Source organism: Rosa chinensis, chromosome 6, assembly GCF_002994745.2.
Source record: "Rosa chinensis cultivar Old Blush chromosome 6, RchiOBHm-V2, whole genome shotgun sequence".
In the NCBI taxonomy this organism is placed as follows: domain Eukaryota; kingdom Viridiplantae; phylum Streptophyta; class Magnoliopsida; order Rosales; family Rosaceae; genus Rosa; species Rosa chinensis.
In genome coordinates this window covers 55,840,883-55,863,367 of record NC_037093.1, presented here as the reverse complement: position 1 = coordinate 55,863,367, position 22,485 = coordinate 55,840,883, and the positions used below count along the sequence as shown (strand labels likewise).

General features: G+C 41.6%; 3 protein-coding genes and 1 non-coding gene across 8 annotated transcripts; all 4 read right to left on the bottom strand.

The window, feature by feature from the left end:
* Positions 1 to 4,140: 4,140 nt before the first annotated feature.
* LOC112169827 (peroxisome biogenesis protein 6) lies at positions 4,141 to 10,587 on the bottom strand. Of its 2 annotated transcripts, XM_024306885.2 has the most exons (16): positions 10,131 to 10,585; positions 9,264 to 9,884; positions 8,937 to 9,180; positions 8,547 to 8,688; positions 8,041 to 8,218; positions 7,649 to 7,831; positions 6,744 to 7,028; positions 6,481 to 6,552; positions 6,283 to 6,369; positions 6,061 to 6,183; positions 5,830 to 5,940; positions 5,707 to 5,745; positions 5,463 to 5,584; positions 5,210 to 5,354; positions 4,713 to 4,793; positions 4,141 to 4,574 (listed from the first exon to the last, which is right to left on the bottom strand). In XM_024306885.2, the coding sequence occupies exons 1-16, from the start codon at positions 10,407 to 10,409 to the stop codon at positions 4,485 to 4,487; spliced, it is 2,802 nt and encodes a 933-aa protein (XP_024162653.1). In that variant the 5' UTR covers positions 10,410 to 10,585; the 3' UTR covers positions 4,141 to 4,484. The 2 variants fall into 2 exon arrangements, 1 of the variants encoding a protein (XP_024162653.1); XR_002924916.2 differs by lacking the exons at positions 4,141 to 4,574; positions 4,713 to 4,793; positions 5,210 to 5,354 and having other exon boundaries at positions 5,482 to 5,584; positions 5,830 to 5,959; positions 10,131 to 10,587.
* A 95-nt stretch (positions 10,588 to 10,682) lies between these two features.
* Positions 10,683 to 10,755, bottom strand: TRNAA-AGC. The gene has a single exon. It is a non-coding gene; the product is annotated as a tRNA-Ala (tRNA).
* Positions 10,756 to 14,006: 3,251 nt separating this feature from the next.
* On the bottom strand, positions 14,007 to 16,612 carry LOC112169826. 2 transcript variants are annotated; one of them, XM_040508000.1, is made up of 2 exons: positions 14,800 to 16,612; positions 14,007 to 14,676 (listed from the first exon to the last, which is right to left on the bottom strand). In XM_040508000.1, exon 1 carries the CDS (start codon positions 16,182 to 16,184, stop codon positions 15,027 to 15,029), a length of 1,158 nt encoding a protein of 385 aa, XP_040363934.1. In that variant the 5' UTR covers positions 16,185 to 16,612; the 3' UTR covers positions 14,007 to 14,676; positions 14,800 to 15,026. The 2 variants fall into 2 exon arrangements, with proteins under 2 accessions (XP_040363934.1, XP_040363935.1); XM_040508001.1 differs by having other exon boundaries at positions 14,007 to 15,882; positions 15,978 to 16,194.
* A 672-nt stretch (positions 16,613 to 17,284) lies between these two features.
* Positions 17,285 to 19,186, bottom strand: LOC112169825. 3 transcript variants are annotated; one of them, XM_040508002.1, is made up of 2 exons: positions 17,913 to 19,186; positions 17,285 to 17,718 (listed from the first exon to the last, which is right to left on the bottom strand). In XM_040508002.1, the coding sequence occupies exon 1, from the start codon at positions 19,161 to 19,163 to the stop codon at positions 18,018 to 18,020; it is 1,146 nt and encodes a 381-aa protein (XP_040363936.1). In that variant the 5' UTR covers positions 19,164 to 19,186; the 3' UTR covers positions 17,285 to 17,718; positions 17,913 to 18,017. The 3 variants fall into 3 exon arrangements, with proteins under 3 accessions (XP_040363936.1, XP_040363937.1, XP_040363938.1); XM_040508003.1 differs by having other exon boundaries at positions 17,285 to 17,658; XM_040508004.1 differs by having other exon boundaries at positions 17,285 to 17,629.
* Between the last annotated feature and the right edge of the window lie 3,299 nt (positions 19,187 to 22,485).

Here is a 22,485-nt window from a genome sequence, read left to right as displayed (position 1 = left end):
CAGGTTGGAGATCCACTGGGGATAGACTACCTGGCGGATGAATCCAATGCCCTGGAGTTTGGCGACCTCTTCTCCTATGGCGCGGTATTTCTCCTCGTCGAAGGCCCTTCGCCTCTGCTTGATGGGATGGAACGATGGCTTGATGGTTAGTTTGTGTGTGATGATTTCGGGAGAGATACCTGGCATGTCCGCATATGACCATGCGAAAACGGCGGCGTTGTCCCGCAGGAATTGAGTGAGTTCTGCGGCCACCTCTGGGTCTAGCTGAGCTCCTATGCGGACTGTCCGCTCTGGGTGCTCGTCAGAGATGCTGATGACCTTCAACGATGTTTCCGGATTGACCGGTTCCTTCCTTACATATTTCTCCTCCTCATCCCTAGGATCCTCGAAGATATCTGGTGGCGGTGCCCGATTTCCTACCGTTAGGATTTCGTGGCGGCGGGTTGACCGCGCAATGGTGGTTGAGTAGCACTCTCGTGCTAATTGCTGACTTCCCTTGACACAGCCCGTGCCGTTGGGTGTGGGGAACTTCATGAGAAGCATGTATCCGGCGATGATGCATTTGAGCTTGTTGAGTGCCGGCCGTCCTATGATGGCATTATACGAACTGAAACAATCCACAACTATAAATTCAGTATGCACCTGTGCCATACATGGACTGGAACCGACGGTTAACCGCATGTAATCAGAACCTAGCGGTTGAGTGATATCGCCGGAGAAGCTAAGCAATGGCTCATGGTCTTGTAGTAGTTTCTTGTTCCGCCTAAGGTTGTTGTAACAACCGCTGAATATGACATTGACAGCAGATCCGCTGTCCACCAGGATTCTTCCCACTGACCATCTGTCGAGAATGGCATCGATCAGAAATGGGTCGTCATGGGGTAGATGTACTCCGCGCTCCTCCTCCTCTGAGAAGGTGATGGGCTCCCAACCAGACTTTGGGAGTTTGGCAGATCTCTCGTAGTGGATGTTGCAGACTTCCTTTGGGTGACTTGCGCGTGCATACCGCTTTCTTGCCCTGTGAGACATGTTGGTGATTGGAGCCCCGCCATCGATGGTGTTGATGCGGCCCAGTGGCTCAATGTTGGCAATCACAGGTGGCGGTTGGCGCACCTTAAACTGATCCATCTTGCCGTCACGGTACATGGTCTCAATGGCCGTTTTGAGAGCGTTGCAACTGTTGGTATTGTGACCGCTGTCCTCGTGGTATTTGCACCACATGCCGGTGTTTTTTGGCTTACCCTTTTTGGGGAATTTCGGTGAGGGTGGCGGTGGTATCTGATCCTTACATTGATTGTAAATTTCCTCGTACGAGGCTGTGAGGACGGTGAATACTGCATACCGCTGAGAGGATTCCGTCTGCTTGTTGCGATTGTCCCCATGGGATGGGCGGTTGCCCTTGTAGTGGTTGTCTTTCTGCCTCTTGCTTTGATAACTGCCCTGCTGCCATTCCCTCTTCTTGTCAGCTGGCGGTGCAGTGGGGGCTTTGCTGGCGGTCTCCTGATGGCTGGAGGAGGGTTGAGATGACTTTGTTGGTGTTGCTGGTGGCGGTGGGGTTTCTCCATATGTGATAAATTCCGCCTAGGCATGAATGACCGCCTCACTCATAAGGTGATCATACGCCGCATTGGGATGATTGTAGTTGAGGTGATAGAGGAATGGTCCCTTGAGGAGTCCCTGCCTGAAAGCCGCCGAAGCCATCGTTTTGTCGAGATCGCGGCACTGAGATGCTGCCGCTCGCCATCTTGTGACGAATGCCTTCAACGATTCATCCCCTCCCTGCCTGACGCCAAACAACTGGCTCGTGTTGTGATGACCGGCGGACAATAAGATGAATCGAGAGAGGAAAGCATGAGATAATGCGTGGAATGAGTCGATGGACCCTGGCGGACACTCAAAAAACCAACTCATTGCCTCACTATCCAGCGTTTCGCTGAACAAGTGGCACAGGGTGGCGTCATCGAACCCCTTGTTGTTGGTGACCTTCTTGAACGTGTCCATGTGGACGAAGGGATCGATCTTACCGCTATAATGTGACATTTTTGGGGTCTTTGCAAACGCTGGTCTGACGGCTTGCAAAATTGTAGCGGTGAATGGGCCTGGCCTGGACGCGAAGAGTGGGTTTGGGGCTGGCGCCGGGGTGCCTGCCTCTGCCAGGATTAGTCTCCGTTCTAATTGCTGCATCCTCTCCAAAATTTGGGTGGTTGCGTCGCCGGCGGGGCCCGCTCGGGCGCTCCGCGGAACTAACCCCCGCCCGGGAATGGGTAGATTGCCCTCAGTCCTTGCTCTAGTCCTCGAGCGGTGGGTGCGCAGCGATGACTCCGCCTCCTGCTCCAACAGTTGTGGGACAGGGGGTGGTCCCATTCCCGCCAGCTCAGGTGGGTTTGGCGGTACCTGCATTTGCACGATGGGTCCTATACCAGCGGTAGGCCGGCTGTGTCTGGTGCTGTGTGAATGCTCACTTCGTGCGGGGTTGGCGTTTGCGTCCAGCGTCCGCCTTAGCTCGTCGAAACGTGTCATCAGTGTGGCCACCTGGTGTTGGGCTTCCGCCTTCTCCTTGCGTTCCTGCTCGCGTTCCCTGTTTGCTTTGTGGAGGTCCGCGAGCGCCAGCTCATACAAGGCGGTGAGGTCCTGACCTGGGGGACGGCTGCTGCTTGGATTTGTTTCACCGCCTGGGTTGACCGGGGTGTTGAATAGTGCGCGGTTGATGTTTACCGCTGGGTGGGCGGGTTGGGGAACGGCGGACTGGTCTGCCTGCTCTTCGACATTTCCCCCGCTACCGTTAGTCATGGTAATTGTGATGGGATGACCTTCTGTTCAAGGATTCCCACAGACGGCGCCAATGTTAATGTCTAAAAGTCTAGCGGTAGCAGGACTTTAGCTAACGCTGATCCGATGGGCGGATCGATACTTGTGTTGTTGTAGTTCCCGTTACCTGTCAAGTGAAATACAAAGGGGCGTCAGAGGGAGACCGCGCTGGGCGGTCTTCAGCTCTCCGATGCCTAAGTTAGTCGATGTATTTATGTTGACAAAGTAACAGTAAGCAAGTATTGAATGCGTAATAAATGAGGAGAGAGGAGAGGACCTTTTATAGGTGAGGAAGAGGATGATCTTCTCCTTGTTTTCGATGTGGGACTGATGTGCTTCAGTTCCCAGTTTCAGTAGCTTCTGATGCTAACTTGACACGGCGCGTGGCGGCGCGTCTGCGGTGCTTTGGGGTTGCTCCGGGGCTCAGGCGGTAACCTGGCTAGCTGTCTTTACGCCAGTCACTTATATGGTGGGCGTTGGTACCCCTGGCGGTACAATGAGCGTGGCTCATTATAGCTAATTATGCTTGCAAATGCACATGTATGTACACTAGGCAACAAATCATCCACTCGAGCCTCATTCCAACCTCGAGGTCCATCAGAGAACTCAGATTCACCAATCAAGCAGCATGGTGTCGAAATTAGTTGAATGTTTGCCGAGCAAAACCAACCTTGGATGGCTGCTACAACGCAGCAAGAGATGGAGAGAGCAACATCATGAGAGTCTAACCCCGCTCTTCTCTGATAGTGCCCAAAGCCATGGCGGCTAGGGTTTAGGAGGAGTCGAAACCCCATTATTGAATGCTCAATCACGATTGATGCAAATTCAATCGTTAAAAATAAAATAATTCAATTTAAAATTAATTATTTCCACAATTTGAGTTTACATCTAAATATAGTTAAGCATAATTTTCTTAGTCAATTACATTATTGCTAAGTAAGATTTAACACTCGTCAATTAACTCCTTTTTCATTTCAAATTTTACTTTTTTACGGTGTACAAAAACGCTATAATGATGTGAAAAATGTGCCCTTTTACTGTCCCATGAATGTAAAACAGCAAACGATCTCTTGGTGAAAAAACGGAGCAGATCCAATGGTGAAAAAAAAAAAAAAAAAAACACGACCACTTGTTTAGTAGTTTTCATCGTAGTTTACCCGCCAAGCATTCGATACAGTCAAGGTATGTCTCTCCAAGAACACGTTGATGGGAGGTCTATCTTGATAAATAAAAAGAAACAGTCACAGTCTCTGAATCACCGTTGATAGGAATCAAATTGTAACAATAATTTTAAAATAAGTACAACAGAACATGTTATGTACATCTCAGAAATGGAAATCATAGGAAAATACGGTTATGATTCAATGAGATTGTAGTTCCAAGTCCAAATAGTATAAAAATAAAGATTTTGATTCTAAGAGTGACCCCTGCAGCTTTGAACGAATAATGGTACAAGTATGGGAAGACCAAGTCTCTATCTTCTTCTAATCTTCTTATCATTCTTTGATTTTCCTTTCTCATTTTTTATGATTATTCCCATCTCCTTTTCTCTTAATGGTACATTCTACTATAAAAAAAGCAGTTATTCACAGTCGACTACAGTAGAAGAAGTGATCCATAATTTTACTTCTACTTTTTTTTTTAAAAGAATTTGATTTTCTTGTATTGAGGAGGAACTACTTGGAAGATCCTTCAAACTGATCTCGCAGCAACTCATACTTCCTAAGCTCGGCCGTGGAGAGCGAGGGAGATAGCTCCCTTAAGACCTAAGATGTTCGGGACAAAAGCAGTCAGATGATGAACCCAGGAATTGGATCTAGAACAATTCTTTGACTTGTAAAAGCTCATAAGTACTCATGATTAACTCAGAGTCTCAAACACAGTGAAGAAAGCAACTGTCGTACCTTGAAAAAATCATCATACTCGACAACAACAGAGTCAGGTTGGTCGTCCATGGAAGAAGATTCTGAGCCTGAACTCAAAACCTAAACGAATGCCAAAAATCACGTCAGGACATCCGTTTATCCCTATAACTTATGAATCATGTGTCTTTATAAAATCCAGGATATTGTTGAGACTGCAACTTCTGCAACTAGCATTCTTAGTGTTGCACCTCAATTTGTAAAATCATGGGTTTCTCCATTACCATATAATTGATTGTCTACTAGATACTCCAATATTAACAGAACTATGTCATTCTCTTTGCTTTACTATTCAGTTAAGCTCCACTCACCAATGCATTTCCTATTTCAAAAACTATTTTTGAAGACCTCAAAATCAATCCACATCCTTTATCAACTGCCCCTCTACCCCCTGAACATATTGGACAACTTACACCAATACTTTCAGTTCTATCAAAACCAAGCATAAGCTCTGGTGTTGAGGTGTTGACTAGACTCACCTTACGCTTAGCTGCGCTAAACCAAGCATCTGCACACAAGGCATACATGTCTGCACCAGTGAAGGTTGGGGGACATTTCTTCGCTATTGCATAAAGTGAAACATCTTGATGTAACTTAAACTTTCGGGTAAGAGCTTTGAGAACCCTATTTAAAAAAAAGAAAAAAAAAATCACCATACTGATGACAAAATTATTCAATGAAGTACTCTTATGTATTACAACATTATGAAGTGGAAAGGGTGAGAAAACCAACCGTTCTCTGTAAGATGGATCAGAGACAACTCCAACGTAAAGCAACTTATCAAATCGGCCAGGTCGTAGAAGTGCTGGGTCAATTAGATCCGGTCTGTTACTTGCTCCAATTATAAACAAGTCCTAAATTAAACCAAAGAAAAAACACAAGGTTTTTCTGTCTTAGTTAGGGGATAAGAAAATATCCGGTGGATATTGATAAAAAGAAAAATAAAAATTCAAGCAAAACAGACAGAGCAAAACACCTGACTCGAATCATTTAGGCCATCAATCTCTGCAAGCATCTAGCAGAACAGAAAGTCATCACAGTCAGAAATTATCAAAGGAATTAATGCAAATTCTCCCAGTCATAAAAAAGGATGCTTCACCTGAGAAACCACTCTGTCCATAACACCCCCAGAATCCCCAGATGCACCTCGGGCTGGAGCAAGAGAATCAAGTTCATCAAAAAATATAACACATGGGCGTGCTGATCTGGCCTGCAAAGCATGTGCAATACTGCTCTAGTGTGAGCTGAAACAGATGTTCTGAAATTTAAGTAGATCAAAAATAATATAAACTTCTTCCAAAGGGCTACTGATCAAGCTGGAATATTTTACCTTCTGGAAAATGTCTCTGATATTCTTTTCTGACTCTCCTATGTACATATTAATTAGTTCAGGTCCTTTTACACTGAGAAAATTCAGGGAGCACTCAGTTGCAACAGCTTTTGCCAGTAGAGTCTGAGGTTTGAAGTAAGAAAAACAAATATGGTTTAACAAATCCCTTGGGGAAAATGAGAGGGCAAATAAGAAGTCTTTAAAAGAATAACTGTAACTTACTTTCCCTGTTCCAGGAGGACCATACAGAAGAACACCAGAACGCTTTCGTAAGCCAGATGAAAACAAGTCCTTGTGCAGAAGAGGTAACTAGAAAAAACAACGAAGAAGAATTGAGTTGACAAAGCCTTCCAACTTCCAAATTGCTGGAATCTTGCTAATGGACAACAGGTAAAAAGTATAGATACAAACGAAACCTACCTGAACAGTATCCAGGATTGATTTCTTCACATCCTCAAGACCACCAACATCTTCCCATTTCACATTAGGAACCTACAGAAAATATGACTTAAATTGCATTGATACATTGGATGTTTTATAAGACTACTACTTCCATGCGTGTTGCAATACAAAACTCATTCTTTTGCCCCACATAAGAGGACACACTTGGACATCAACCTATACAGACAGCTTAGGAAAGAACAATATATCATTCCACCAAATTAGTCTCGTCGCCCAATTACCTTTGGAGTACCGAGGGCTGATGCATTCCTTTTCTTTGATCTTTCCAATGCTTTTGTCAAGCTTTCTTTCCCCAGAATCGGAGATGCAACTTCAGAGGACTTACTGTCTGATTCAACATTATTTGTGAGAGAAGCATCTGATTCTTCAGACTTCAGTGTATCAATCTGAGCATTGCCTTCGGGAATCAAGTTTGCACCAGCATCAGCAACCAATGCACAGATATCTCTCGGCATGAAACCAGATGTCTGCGCAACTATATCCTTTATAAGATCCTCCGAATTAGTCTGCAAAAGAACAAATCTGATCCTTCAAAGTCCCGAGATGATCAAAAGTAACTACAACTAATACCATATAGAATACAGATGTGTATAGAACTTGTTTATGGACTTCAAGATTCACATTAAGCTTAAAATTTGAAAGTGACAGACGGAGAGCTTTAGCATTTGACAACACTGCCTTAGGCATTACATATAAAACGGCTACCCGAAGACATATTTAAGCAATGTCAATGCTTGGTGTGACCATGATAAATTCTTACCATGTAATAGGAATGTGGCAAACCATCAAATTAGCTGGGGGGACTGGTGGATATAACAATTGTTTTGGTCATATCCAACCATCTAAAGCTAGGGGAAAAAAGTATTAATGTAACGGAATCACAGTATCATCAAGGGAGATCTTGACTGAAAATTACAATAATTTCACCCTATTAATTGGGCTCTAGTGCTGGAGAGAGGCTCAGATGTGAACTGGTGTTAGATAAAAAAACTATTTTTGGCCCACAACCTAGCAGCGTAGGCTTTTGAAATTAATAGTAAATTAATAAAACTTATACATCATAGTTAATTTATATTAGAAAACACACATAAAAGGTATAGAGAAACAAAGAAAATTGTACACATACATTAGAAAGGAATTCAGAAGCCTTCTGCAAAGACTGTGAGACCATTCTAACCCTTTGTTCTTCAGTCAAAGGACCCATACTTATTTCATGGCTAAAGCAACGTCTAATAATTGGCGGTAGACCTTCTGAACTGTCAGCAGCTGCAATGAACAGCACTTGATGCCTACCTATCTTCCCAGAATCCTGCATGTGGTGTAGCATAATTAGGTTGTTCAGATTCAAAAACAAAAAACAACATAGCAATCAACAAAAGAAGAGAAGTCACACACACGAAAAAGAAGTGAGGATTAAAACTTACATCAACTAATGATCATTTCTGAGAATCAAAATTAATTAATCATACATAAAAATAACCCAAAACATGAAATATGGCACTAAAACCATGTACTTACAACATGACCATTTTGTTTTTGTTCAGAATCAATGTCTCCATAATCAGAGATTGGCTCAGTGAATTCCCTTATAAGTGATGCAACTTCAGAAGTGATGCCAACTTGATCATTTGGTGGACCTTCGTGCAAATTCCGGAAAACATCAAAATGGCGGAGAAGAAGTATAGTTGGCGAGTATCTGATAGAAGAACAATGCATAAGAACGATGTGGGACAACAATAAAAAGTAGGAAACTTAGGTGCAACAAAATTGATAGATTGAACGATACAGCAGATATATTTCTCCCATCAAATGATATAATGGTTGAATGAAAAAATAAGGATAGAGTAGCATGGACTGTTTTCTCATATAACTTGGAAGATAAGATGTATAGGTAATTATTGAAACAGTAGGTGACAATAACTGCAGCTGTCTTATCAAACATATATCATAACAATGCAGCAACGTAACAGAGAAAATTTGGGACCTCTATCATGTATCATACTCTGAAAAATGTACTGCTTTACCTTTGAGCTGCATTCAAGGTTTGGGCTAGTGCAACAGACATCTTTTTTTCAGATGACGTCGTCAGATTATGACAGCTATATTCAACTACATGCAGGCCCAATCGATGAGCAATGTATCTAACAACTGTTCTCTTCCCACATCCTGCATGAAGCAACAAACTACTACTCAATGACTCTAAACTCATGTGCGCATGAAACATATAACTTAGCCAACTCATCCTGTTCTTGGCAATTGTTCTTTTCCATAACTGGCAATAGGTTTAAAAAAACAATATTACATATCAAATGTTTACTTCCAAGGGATCTTGTTAGAGAGTACAGACCTTGCCAACTTATAAAAAAAAATTGCAACCATCAAATGCTAATGACAAAAGAAAAGCCCAAATATACCTGCCAATCCATACAACAGAACAGAAACTCTGAATTTTGAAGATAGTGCTGAGGGGCACAGAAGAGGTGTAAGTATGGAGGCCAATATTTTCACTGTGTCCCCTTGCAAGGGTGTGAAACCTTTTTGTCCAGAAATCAATAAATCAGGGGGCACAGCAGAAGAGACATTTCCTCCAAGCACAAGGGCAGTTTGAGAACGGTTAACTCGGAGAATTGGTTCGTCCAAAGGTTCCATAGCCACAACCTAAGAAGACAAATTACCTGGTGATTGTCATTATAACGTCAGTTGAGTAGAAATGCAACCAATGAAAAGTACTCAGAATTTACCTTGAAATAGATAGTGTTATCAACCCCATTTTCCAAACTTTGGTTGCAAGGAACGCAAATCGTTGACTTGCAATTCCATTTTATACAAATACTGAAAACATCACCTCTTGCTAGATACCTATCAACTTCAAAGTAGCTATGTAGTGCCAAATCTATCATTTCTTGACGATCTTCATGTTCAACAGCCGAATTTCCTCTAAGAGAGTCAAGACTACCACATTCTGGTATCCTCACAAAGGAAGCCCTCAAGTGCGAAGCATATCTTGGCAACTCCAACTGAGGTTGTATTCCAATCACAGAAGCCCCGACGCCTTTCCCACTCACCTCTTCGTCCACTCTATCCCCGAAATAAGATGCCAACGCCGCTTCCCCTCTATGGACAAGCGATTTCAAGCACAATGTATGCAAGTCAATGTTAAATGCCAACAGAGGTGATATATAGGCAACTTCCTGGTCTAACAACATGTGGCCATTTTCAGGGAAAGTGCAACAAGGCAGAATAAGCATTGCCTGGGAAGATTGGGCAGCAGATAGTCCAGTGTTCTCGGAGCGGTCCGGAGGATCCACAACAATGGCCTGAGCAATTCTTTCTATTGTTGTCTCCATATTCTTCACAAGCACCTTGTGTATTCAAATCAAAGCAAACCAGGAAAAAAAAAAATCAATTACTAGCTCCAGAACATAATATTAATGCTAAAATTGCAGTGTTTAAAGAAATTTCAGTTCCTACTACAATTGAAATTCGATAACTTTAGCTGTATAATATGAATTCCAGAGTAAATTCTTAGACTTTCGGTAATTTTCTGAGCAACCAAAACCAATGAAAGAAAGTTAAGCAAAGAGAAAGAGTATATGAATCTTTAATACCAGGGAGCCGGAGGTGATGCAGAGGCGTTTGAGGAGAGCAGTGGAGAGCCCAACGAGAGCAGAGTCGTCGAGAGAAGCCAATTTGGGGCTCCGACCGATGGAGAACCGGAGAATTCCCGGCGGCAGCAGCTGCAAACTAGTAGACACGTCATCAGCGGCGACGGCGGCGAGTCGGTGATCGTCGTCGGAAGTGAGTTCTCCCGGCGGCGAAGTCAGTACGGATTTGATGAGAGTTTTGGTGGAAGTGAGCACCAGTGGCTTCCTCCTCCTCCCCACCATTGGAAACTACCGAGCTCTCTCTCTCTCTCTCTCTTGCTATCTAAGAAGTTCAATTTGAGTTGTTACATAATAGTATTTCTATGAAGGCAGAGAAAAAGAGAGAGAGAAAGAGGTGGGTTTGGATGAGAGTGAGAAATGTGATAGCGCATTTCGATGAAGCAAGTTGATGATGATGCTTCTGAGTTAGTTACTTGAGGGACATGGGAGTGACGCAAGTCCCACATCGAAAAAAGAGTTGGAACAGAAAAAACAAGAAGGGCCAAAAAAAGAGAATGGAGATGCGGGGTATCGATCCCCGTACCTCTCGCATGCTAAGCGAGCGCTCTACCATCTGAGCTACATCCCCTACATGACTGTAATGTTTTTGTAAATCCTAAATTGGTATAGCTTAAAAGAGTACTAAAAGAATGCATAAAAAAAACAAAAAAACAAAATTCTCTAGCTAGCTACATGGGATAAGGTGGGTTTTAGAACATTGATTCACGCTCCTGTGGAAAAAAAAAATTGAAGTATCGCACATAACTAAAGTGATTGAGTATTTTAAGCCGAATGTTTTATAGTGTTTCAGAGTATTGAAATTCTGGAGTACTATAAAAAAATGTTATTTTACGATTATAAGAGTTCTTTTTCAGCAACTTCCTTTCAACTGACGCCGCAGAAATTTTGTGACTACCAACCCAACCATTTAGTGTTGGATGACCAAGCCAAGTTATTTGGAAGGGTGTTGAGTTGGAAGACAAACAACCCAAGATCCATGCATGCTGTAGACTGTCAATAAACCAGGTTGCACGATCGCGCAGCCCTTCAACTAACCTCAACTCCATATATAGCTGATAGCCCTCCTTATAGGGCAGTGGTGGAATCAAATATTAATGACCTTTTTCAATAACTAGAAAAATGTCTGCTTTATCTCTCTCCGAATATCTCTTCAACTTAATAGAAACAACCAGGGAGAAACAAAATGAACAAAGTTACCAATGACTATAAGAAAAGTATATATCTAATACGTAGAAGATTAACTTCGAGCTCCATCGTCCATGATTATGCACTCAGGTTGAAAAATAGATGACAAATAAGATTGAGAGAGTGATAATAAAACCAATAAGACTATAAGAGATTGATCAATGCAGCAACTATAAACTATATATTGATATCTGATCGAGCTTAATTTCCACATTTTTATTAACAGATCCACAAAACCAATAAGCTAGCTATAGCAGTTATATTACCTGGTGTAGGGGCATTAAGGTGGAATTTACAACAATAATAGTGTTGATGGAGTTGGATAACCTAAGGTCCATGCATCGGAGACAACCTTACAAGAGTGTAGGTGCCTGCTCGAACCCCGAACCTCCACCTTTTTGTCACAAGGAAAAATTCAAGTATATGTATCAATGAATTATATAAGAAACTCTTCGTGAGCGATCCATAGAGAACTTAAATTTTTGTTGACATGTACATTGGGAAGAAAAATATCGATTTCAGCTTTAACCTAATTTCTCTTTCTCCAACAGAAACTGCTAACTCTCTCATCTTCTCGACCCTATAGAACAACCCTATAGCTCAAGAAAGAAAGAGAAAAGGAAGACCACGTACACCATGGTTGAAAAGGATAAGATATTCTCTATAACACTTTGTCTAGACAAAGTTTGATTTTATAAGTTTCTCCTTTGAAAAAGGATCCCACATCCAAAAATTATTCTCAGAGTAAATACTTAATATAGTAAAACTTCAAGAATTGGTTTGCCGAGCTCAGCAACGTGAGCTTGTGACCCAAGTTGGGGGCATTAAGGTGGAAACCGTGGAAATTTGGGAGACCTCGAGTTAGACAACCTTGGTGTAGCCCGTGTCTAGAAGTGGCCATTACTAGACAAGGGTCTGTGTGCGCTGTATCAGGCGATTTCTGGAGGAGCATGTACATAAGGAGGTCTTTGCCTCTCTGCCTGACCCACTGAGGCAATACTCGTTTCCTTATCAGAGAAAGCGAGATCGTGCCTCACGTATGTGTCCCCTCCTGAGTCTATCGGTATGGGCTGGGTTCGCATGCCGCCAGGCCTCGCTCGACCCCCGACCTCCACCTTTTTGTGCCTTACAAAGAGTGGCATCTTCTCTTATTAATATGGCTTCAACCTAAATGGAAACAACCAGGGAAATACCAATTGAATGTAGGAACTGAAAAGTACAAGATTTCTACTTCGCCTCCATATATTACTCATGATTATGAATTACAACTTAAATGTGACTAAATAGAGATGAACAGAGTCTCTAATAAAACCAATAAGACAGACCATAAAACCAAAAAGGGTGATGATGCAGAACACATTCAGTTGCTGCCGATAAAATACCTCATTGTTCATAACGATGAAACCTCTTTGGCTCTTTCAAATCATGACTTAGAGGCTCCTTCCCATTTTTTCAAGTAGCACCTCCAGATTCAAAACTGTCAGCCTAGAATTGTTGCATTTGTCATCAAGATCATACATCCTGAACGTCCACTTTCCCATGGTATACTTTCGACAATTGAGGCACCTGGTCGAGATATCTGGTCACAAAACCTATTTAAGTACTTCTCTGGCTTAATAATAACAGTAGCCAAACTCAACTTCTTCTCTTCTATCGATCCTTTCAAGATCAAAACCTCGGGATGAATCTCTTCTCCAAGCTGTAACACAAAACATTGGGATATTTTGCAGTCTTCTGGGAATGCCACCCCATCTTGTTCATTATTCCCATTATTTTCTTCTCCGACATAACCATACACAACGGACACAACCTGAAAGCAGAACGAATATGATTCTCAGACCAACTCCACCTCCTATAAGCCTCTTGACATCGTTTCCATGTCGTCTCTTTTCCATATAAATGCATGCAAGGCCTCCACAGAGCTCGTTTTCTGAGGGTCAAATCCCATTTCTTTGACCTCACTGACAAGTTGACTGAACATCAGAGAGCACCACGCCCTTGACGAAGCTATAATTGGGTACTATATGGTTGTAGGTCAGGGTTCTTGCAAGGTCGAGCCTTGAAATTCCTATGGAGCAGAAAAACTCAAGCTTTGGCACAAGGGTTTTCTTGGCATCGGCCACCAGAATATGTGGGTGTTTCCGCACAAGAGTTGAGATCTGGGTATTTGAGAATTCATAGCGTCTCAAAAGGGCTAAAACAGAGTTTGGTTCCTCTAAAGATTGAAGCTTTACCTTGTGGGATGCTACAATGGCGGCTTCTGGTGACAGCCCACATGAGCTAATGAGGTAAAAGACTGTAGAATCATCTTGGCCGGCTGAGATTCTGGAGCTGCTGAGATGTGTTTGTACAAAACGATTGATATTGAAGACCAAAATGTGAATCAAATCCTTGGACTGATCTGCAAAACAAGCGGGAGAATATTGGGGATATGCCATTCTGAGGCTCTTGCTGAAAATGTAGTGGAATTCCATACATTAGACTGCTCGTTTTGCTAGTTTTTTGTGTTTTATACCCCAGCGGCAAAGAATTCCTTTGAAGCATATAGCTTATGATCTTTGGTTTTCTAATTGCATATATGAACTGTGTGATCTCACATATTATCAAACACATTATTTTAGCATTCACACTAGCTCTGTAATGATACTTCGCAACTTTGCATTCAATATTTACACTCTTAACAAGCACTTTCATAATGATCATATAAAAGGCATCTAAGTAGCAATTACAGAAAAGAATGCTGCAGTCCAAGAAAGTAATTTCATGCATATATCTAAAAGATACAAGACACAGAAGAATGCTCTTCCCATCATGTTTGACAGTTTGAGTTACACAAGACCAAGAGTTCTTCTTCAGATGCTCACCAAGTACCAACAGTAAGTACTTCCCGGCGTTATTTCTGAGCTTCCCTTCTCCTTTCTATCAAGTTCTTATCAGGAGGACGCGTTTGCCTTGATCTGGACCAGGAATCCTCCTCTCCGAGTCACTGAGTTTGCTCATCAATTTCCGAGTCAAGAACAGTGGTGAAAGAATGTCTCCACTACCATCAGTACAAGTTATCAATAGCTACAAGAAAGTTGACCTTTACTAGAACACTAAAGAAATTGAGTGAATCACTAAACTACAGATTACAGAATGACAATTTAGACCAACAGTCACAGCAAACAATGAGTGGATCCGAATTCTGCTTGAACTTTTCAGACTGCACATATTAGTGTTCAAATGGGACAAAGAAAACAGGTGCTTTTCATTACCGGATCAGCGATCAGCAATTATCTCCTGATCCCCAACTCAATCGCCGTGCCTAACATGATTTACATACGGTTGTTAGAAATTTCACGTAGCAGAATCTTATCCCAGCTGGTTCAGAATCCACAGCTATCAGCTTAACATGGATCCTCTCTTTACTAACAGAGAACAGACATACCTTGCAGCGTGCCTATAGTTTAGCATAGAGATGCAGCAACTATAAACTGAAGACCTTTCACCGAGCTTTTCACATCTTGGAGAGAACATAAAACCAATGAATAATCTAGGGACACTATTGAGAAACCTCTTTATAGCCAATACTGAGAAGGCTCCTTCTATTTAGCAAGCCCCTTCCTGATTCAACACCATACAGCCTAAAACTGTGTTGCAAACTAATCTCACCAACTACAGGATAAGCGAATATTTCGCTTTTCCTTGGTACACATTCGACAATTGGGGTACCCTGTCGAGATATCTGGTCACAAACATATTCAAGAAGTACTTCTCTGAAGTAGTAATAATAGTAGCCAAACTCAGCTTGTCCTCTTTCATCAATCCTTTCAACAACAAAACTCTAACAACTGAACACCTTGGGATGATTCTCTTCTCCAAGCTGTACAAAAAAACATATGGAAACTTTGCAAGTTTCCCTAATTTCCATCCCATCTTGTTCACTAAGAAATCCATTGTTTCCATTATTTTCTTCTCCGACTTGATCATACACAGTGGACACAACCTAAAGGCAGAGAGAATATCATTATCCGACCAACCCCACCTCCTATATGCCTCTTCATTTCGCCTCCATGTTGTCTTCTTCCCATATAATGCGTGCATGGCATGCACAAAGCTCGACTTTTGAGGGTCAAATCCCAATTGTTCGACTTCACCCACAAGTTCACTGAACGATTCAGGCTTTCTCATCACAATCTCAGCATGATACGTTACCAACAGAGTGATAGAGGACTGGGGCACGCCCAATTCTCTGAGAAGCCCAATATTGGGTATCACATTCTTGGATAGAATTGCCCCGAAAATCCATGAGTGGCGCTTCCAAATATTGACGACCTTGAAATCAGAGAGCACCACGCTTCTGAGGAAGGTATAACATGGTATAATGCAGTTTTTCAAGCTTCGCGTAAAAAGAATTGGGTTGTAGCTCAGTGTTCTTGCAAGGTCGAGCCTTGACATTCCTATGGAGCAGAAGAACGCAAGCTTTGGCAAAAGGGTTTTCTTCCCATCGGCTAAGACAAGTCGTGGGTATCTACGAACAACAGTTGAGATCTGGGAGTCTGAGAATTCATACTCTCTCAAAAGGGCTAACACAGAGTCTGGCTTTACTAAAGATTGAAGCTTTACCTTGTGAGATGCTTTAATGGCGGCTTCTGGGGAAAGCCCACATGAGTTAACCAGGTAGGAGACCGTAAAATCATCCGAGCTGCTGCCGGTGAGTCTTGTTGTACAGAACCACTGATTTTGAAGCGCTTCGACCGGGAACCGAGGTCTGCAAAACAAACGGGAAAATGCGGATGGGAGGGTCTTGCGGAAAATGTAGTTGAGTGCCATAGATTACTACACTGATTTAGAGGATGGAGGAGACCAATTTCGATTTTTCCCCAATTTCACCTCACTAGGGTTCAATCCGTTGTCGTTTTGGCTTTCCTATTTCTAAACTGACAACTGAAAGCTGCTATTGGTAATGGGAAATGTCGAAACAGTCCGCTTGTTGCCACAATTTGATCACCCTGACATTAGGGCGTTAAACCCCCAATGTGATCGCTGGTTGCCACCGTGACATTAGTTAAACACGACATACAGAGAAATAATAAACAAATTCATGTGTCGGAAACATAAATCATCTAAAATCAACTTTTGTTATTTTCCGGTAAAACTCTATGATCATTGACGTTTTGCTAACTTTGGACATAATCATTGCTGTGCTTGTTCTAATACCTTCTCATTTTATCATGTACTTAATACCCCCGGGGGAATTGGATTCCTTTGAAGCACAAAGCTTATGATCCTTTGCTTTCTAATGGCATATGAACTGCGTTGATCACACATACAATCAAACATCATTTATTTTAGGATTCACTCTAGCTTTGTAATGATATTGTAGTTCACAGCTATGCATTCATTTGCTTTTACACTCTGTATAAGCATTTCCACAGTTTTAACTGACCATATGATAGACATCAAGTAGCAACGACAAAAAATAATGCTGCATTTTACCAGTGAGTCAGTAAATTCATAGCAAATCAAAAAGATACAAGACACAGTACAATGCTCTTCCAACTATGTTTTGAGCTACACAATACGTCAAGACTATAACTTCTTCATCGGATGCTCACCATCAGTACTTCCCAGCGTTATTCCTGTGAAAACCAATGTGTAATCTAGGGACACTGGGGGAAGCAAAGATGACACAGGACATATTCAATTGCTGCTGATCAAATAATGTAACAAACATGAAAAATTAGAAACCTCTTTTCTAAGTCCAGACCGAGACAATGATTAGAAGTAATCATTTTTCTGTAATGAACGAAGTGAATATAAGGCAGAGACGATATGGAAATCCCTTTCTAGTCAATACTCAAAACGATTGAGCTTTTCACAGTATTGACCACAAAACCAATGAGCTTTTCACAGTTTCGATCAAGCTTCCCTTCTTCTCCTGTTCTACAAATTCTTTCAGAAACAAAGCTTTAAGAACCGAACACCTTGGTATGATTCTCTTCTCCAAGATGTAACAAAAAATCTGGGGATACTTTGCAATTTTCGCCAACTGCCACCCTATCTTGTTTAGTAAGAAATCCATCGTTTCCATTATTTTCTCCTCTGACTTAGTCGTACACAGCGGCCATATCTGGAAGGCAGAAAGCATATCATTCTCAAACCAACCCCACTACCTACAAGCCTCTTGATTTCGCTTCCACGTTTCTTCCCAGATACTGCATGTATGGCCTTGACGAAGATCAATTTTTGAGTGTCAATTCCCATTTGTTTGACCTCTTCCACAAGTTGACTGAACAATTCAGGCCTACTCATCACAAGATTAGAACAATATGGTATGAAGGAAACAATACAGGCATGACCAATTCCGTCAAAAGCGTAGTTGGTATCACATTCGTTGATATTTTTTGCGAGATAATCCACAAGTGCTTGAAAATATTGATGACTTTGTCAACAGAGAGAATGGTAATTTTAATGTAACATGACATGCCAAATCAGAAGTAATCATTTCTAGTAACAAGCCAAAAAGTAAATGCAAGGCTGAGAGATTAGTTGAGAAACCTGTTCCAAAATCCTGACTTAGATAGAAGGCTGCTTCCATTTCTTCTAGCAATGCCTCCGGATTCAACACTACAAGCCTAGAGCTATGTTATAGTGTCACCAAGATCATACATCCTGCACATCCACTTTGCCGTGGTACACATTTAACAATTCAGGTACTAGGCGCAGATTAGTGGTCACAAACTTATTCAAGAAGTAGTTTTCTGGAATCGCAACAATAGTAGACAAACTCAACTTTTCCTCTTCTACCAGTCCTTTCAACATCAAAACTTTAACAACCGAAAACCTTGGGATGATTCTCTTCTCAAAACTGAAACACAAAACATGGGGACATTTTGCAATCTTCTGGGAATGCCATCCCATCTTGTTCACTAAGAAGTCCATTGTTCCCATTATTTTCTTCTCAGACTTGGTCATGCACAGTGGATACAACCTGAAGGCAGAAAGAATATCATTATCCGACCAACCCCACCTCCTATAAGCCTCTTCATTTCGCTTCCATGTCGTCTTGTTCTTCCCAGATAATGCGAGCATGGCTTGCACAAAGAACGTCTTTCTAAGGTCAAATCCCAATTGTTCGACTTCACCCACAAGTTGACTGAACGATTCAGGTTCTTTCATCACAATCTGAACATAATATGTTAACAACCTAGCGATAGACGACTGGGGCATGCCTAATGCTCTCAGAAGCTCAATATTGGGCATCATAGTCTTGGATAGCTTTTGCCTGAAAATCCATGGGCTGCACTTCAAAATACCGAGGACCTTGACATCAGAGTGCACCACATCCTTGAGCAAATTAAAAGAGGGTACAATATGGTTTTCTAAGCTTCGGTCCAAGATCGATTGGCTGTGGGTCACAGTTTTCGCAAGGTCGAGCCTTGACATTCCTACGGAGCAGAAGAACTCAAGCTTCGGCGCAAGAGTTTTCTTGGCATCGGCCAACAGAATTCTAGGGTGTCTCCGCACAAGAGTTGAAATCTGGGTTCCTGAGAATTCATACTCTCTCAAAAGGGCTAAAACGGAGTCTGATTTCAATAAAGATTGAAGCTTTACCTTGTGGGATGCTACAATGGCGGCTTCTGGGGAAAGCCCACATGAGTTAACCAGGTAGGAGACTGTAGAATCATCTTGGCCGGCTGGGATTTCGGAGCTGCTGATGAGTCTTCTACCAAAATGTGAAGCAAATCCCTCCACTGGGTGCCCATTTCTGCAAAACAGTAGAGAAAATCTGAGGCTCTTATGTGCCATACTCTAGTGATTTCAGAGCAACGACATGGCCAACTTTGAGTATTCCCTATTTCCAAACCCTTCAATTTATTGAAAGTTTGGGCCAAAATGTGGGCTTAGAGCCTCGCAGTCGGAGGTGGCCTATGACAAAACTCCTAGTCCAGAGTTATATTGAAATTATCAAATTTATCATACAACATCCACTTTTCCTTCAAACCAAAGGAAGAAAAAAAAAAAAAACATCCACTTTATCAAAGTTTACTTTCAATTATTGTCTCCTGATAAATAATAACAATATCCAGCATTCCAACATCATGTTTTCCTAAATAATTTTTATTGTTCTTAAAAAATTAGCCCAAAATTGCAAATAATTTTTACAAAGTAAAATGAACAAAAAAAAAAAAGTGATTAAATAACAAAGTATTCTGAAATGTCTGATTTGTCCTTGCACTTGTTTTTTGGCAATCAAAGAAATTTATTAAATAAAAGATACATCTAAGGGGGGGGGGGGGGGGGGGGGGGGGAGGACATGAAGCTAAACTTCTTAGAAGAAACAATAGAACCAAAAGACAACCAAAACATAAGCAAGATTAAACAGAGCCTATTAAATTAAAGATCAAGACGCACAATGGGCGTCCGATTGCGGATAGGGTTAGGGTCTAGTGAATCTATTTTGGTCTTCAATTTTTAATTTTGAGACTTTGGAACAGGCTTAAGAAGATTCTCATCTTCCAAAGTTGCTTCACCCTCATCAAACTAGGAACACAAATGACTTATCTCAGCCTGAACATATGTGTGATGACCAAGGGGTTCTTCATTTTCCAAATCACCCCAATAGAACTTAGTTTGATGGACACTAGGTTCTACCAAAGCAGAATCCATATTATTAGTGCCAACTTTGCACTCTCCCTCTATCTCTTACTCATCGGCAACAATGCTCTCGCCTTGCTGCATTTGAGCAAGAATCTCAAAACTATTACTAGTGGAAATATTGACATTAGCATTACCTAGGGAGTTTGTTGGAACTAAACTTGCAACTGGGCTTGAGATATTGTGTCCTACCTCCTGTACTATTGGAACAATGGCTTGCTCAACAACAAATGGAATAGTAGTTTTTTCAACAATTGGAGCAACAACCTTCTCAATAATTGGAGTTTCTTCAACAACATCCATAACCAAGTTCAATTCTGAATCAACAACCATTGCTGCAACAAGAGGAGGCGATGCTTGTGCGAATGAAGGACCCTCTTTGGCATCTGCATTCACACTTGGCGTAGGAGCAACAACCATCTTATTTCCCTTATCCACTTGCTCAGTATTCTTTGCAACAAATACTTGTTTTGTTTTTCGTCAGGGAGGCTTACGCAATTAACCTTGATTCATCTCAATCACAGCCTGACCAGAAGTTTCATGATTTCGCAGAAGCTTACAATTTCTAACATTGTGCCCAACATTACCACAATGCAAGCAAAGAGCAGGGAGACTCTCGTATCCAACTTCAATTACAACAATCTCTCCGTTGTCCTTGCACTTAATGGAGGGATAACGGAAAATAGACTGAAACACCTATTGATTGATGTGGTTTTGGAAGTCCATGTACCTATTTGATCACTTTGAAAGTCCATGTACCATTATGTCCGGTCCGTAAAAGTCCAGAACCGCCTATGATAAAAACCCTTAATGAAAAACAAAGGGGTGTGATGCTTCCAAAGTTGCAACTCTATTCGTAAAAGTTAGCCTATGCAGTTGGGCGGTGATTTTATTACTTCAATTTTTAACATATTTTACTATTTACAAATCATTCTTCTTATAGTAATATACAAAAGTTAAAAAATTAATGACTTGACAAGTGTAGAGGTAAAACAGAATAGGTAATTTCAATAGTCAATTGATAGTAAACAAACAAGTAATTTTTGCAAAGAGATCTGTGATATTTCACATTTAGCAACACCCCACTAATGAAAGCAATACAACTTTAACATCAAGTTCAATTTGGAGAACCAAATACCATAGTGAGGTTGAATTGGGGAAAACCAAAAATGGCCATTTCTAATCGTCCATCCTCTCTAATCAGTTGTGTATGGTACTCTGCTACATTTTCAGCAAGAGCCTCAAATCTGCATACCCAATGTTTTCTAGTCTTTTGTGCAGAAATCAGTTTCCAGTCCAAGGATTTGCAGCAGTTGCCTCACATTTTGGTTTTCAATATCAGTGGTTTTGTACAAAAAGACTAACTAGCAGCTCAGATGATTTTACAGTCTCTTACCTGGTTAACTCATGTGGGTTTTCCTTAGAGAAGCCACCAGTAAAGCATCCCACAAGGTAAAGCTTCAATCTTTAGTGAAACCAAACTCTGTATTAGGCTATTAGCCATTTTGAGAGAGTATGAATTCTCAGACACCCAGATCTCAAGTTCTCAATTGTTGTGCGGAAACACACACGACTTGCCTTAGCCGATAGGAAGAAAACCCTTTTGCCAAAGCTTGAGTTTTTGTGCTCCATAGGAATGTCAAAGCTCGACCTTGTGAGAACATTGAGCTACAACCCAGTTATTTTGACGCGAAGCTTGATAAACTGCATTATACCCTGTCATAACTTCCTCAAAAGCGTGGTGCTCTCTGACTTCAAGGTCGTAGATATTTGGAAGCGCCGCTCATGGATTTCAGAGGAAATCTATCCAAGAATGTTCAATCAACTTGTGCGGTAATTGCAGAAGCTGAAGCGGTTCTCTCTGGAGTAAATCTGGCCTTGTCTATGAATCTGAAAAAAGTGAAGTTCGAATCAAACTCAAAGGAAATCATTTCCGATTTGAAAGCTTCAAGTTCCTGTAGTAGCTGGAGAACTTACCCGATTATCAAGCAGATTAGAAGGCATTGCATAGGTTTTGAAGACTGTAGTTGGGACTGGGTTCCTCGTAAAGCGAATCAGGCCGCTTATTCAGCAGCCTCATTTGCCGTCAGGACAGTGGGTCCTTTGCGGTGGGCTAATCAGCCACCACCATCCTTACTCTTGTACTAAGAAATGATGGTTTGCCCTGTCCTCCCATGGCAGAGCTTTGACCACGGGTTTGATCAGTCTAGTCTATTGGATTACTTTGTTTCTATGTCCTAGTTAGACTTAGTTGGATTTCGATCTTTTATGTCTTTGTTTGTTTTTGGGGTCTCGGCTGTTTGTTATGGGCTCCTATTGTGGGCTTTGCCCTTAATAAGAAATCTTTCATTACCAAAAAAAGCTTGTGCAACAAAACATGAGAGTCTGGAGAGAGAGAGAGAGAGAGAGAGAGAGAGAGAGAGAGAGAGAGAGAGAGAGAGAGAGAGAGAGAGAGAGAGAGAGAGAGAGAGAG

What these genes read in the sequence shown, in the direction of transcription:
- LOC112169827 (XM_024306885.2), bottom strand. Translation starts at nt 10,409, where the DNA reads ATGGTGGGGAGGAGGAGGAAGCCACTGGTGCTCACTTCCACCAAAACT. An exon ending in AAAAACAAAATGGTCATGTT is followed by an intron (nt 7,832 to 8,040) that starts GTAAGTACATGG and finishes CACCACATGCAG; the next exon opens with GATTCTGGGAAGATAGGTAG. An exon ending in TTAGCGCAGCTAAGCGTAAG is followed by an intron (nt 4,794 to 5,209) that starts GTGAGTCTAGTC and finishes GCATTCGTTTAG; the next exon opens with GTTTTGAGTTCAGGCTCAGA.
- LOC112169826 (XM_040508000.1), bottom strand. Translation starts at nt 16,184, where the DNA reads ATGGCACTCAACTACATTTTCCGCAAGACCCTCCCATCCGCATTTTCC.
- LOC112169825 (XM_040508002.1), bottom strand. Translation starts at nt 19,163, where the DNA reads ATGGCACATAAGAGCCTCAGATTTTCTCTACTGTTTTGCAGAAATGGG.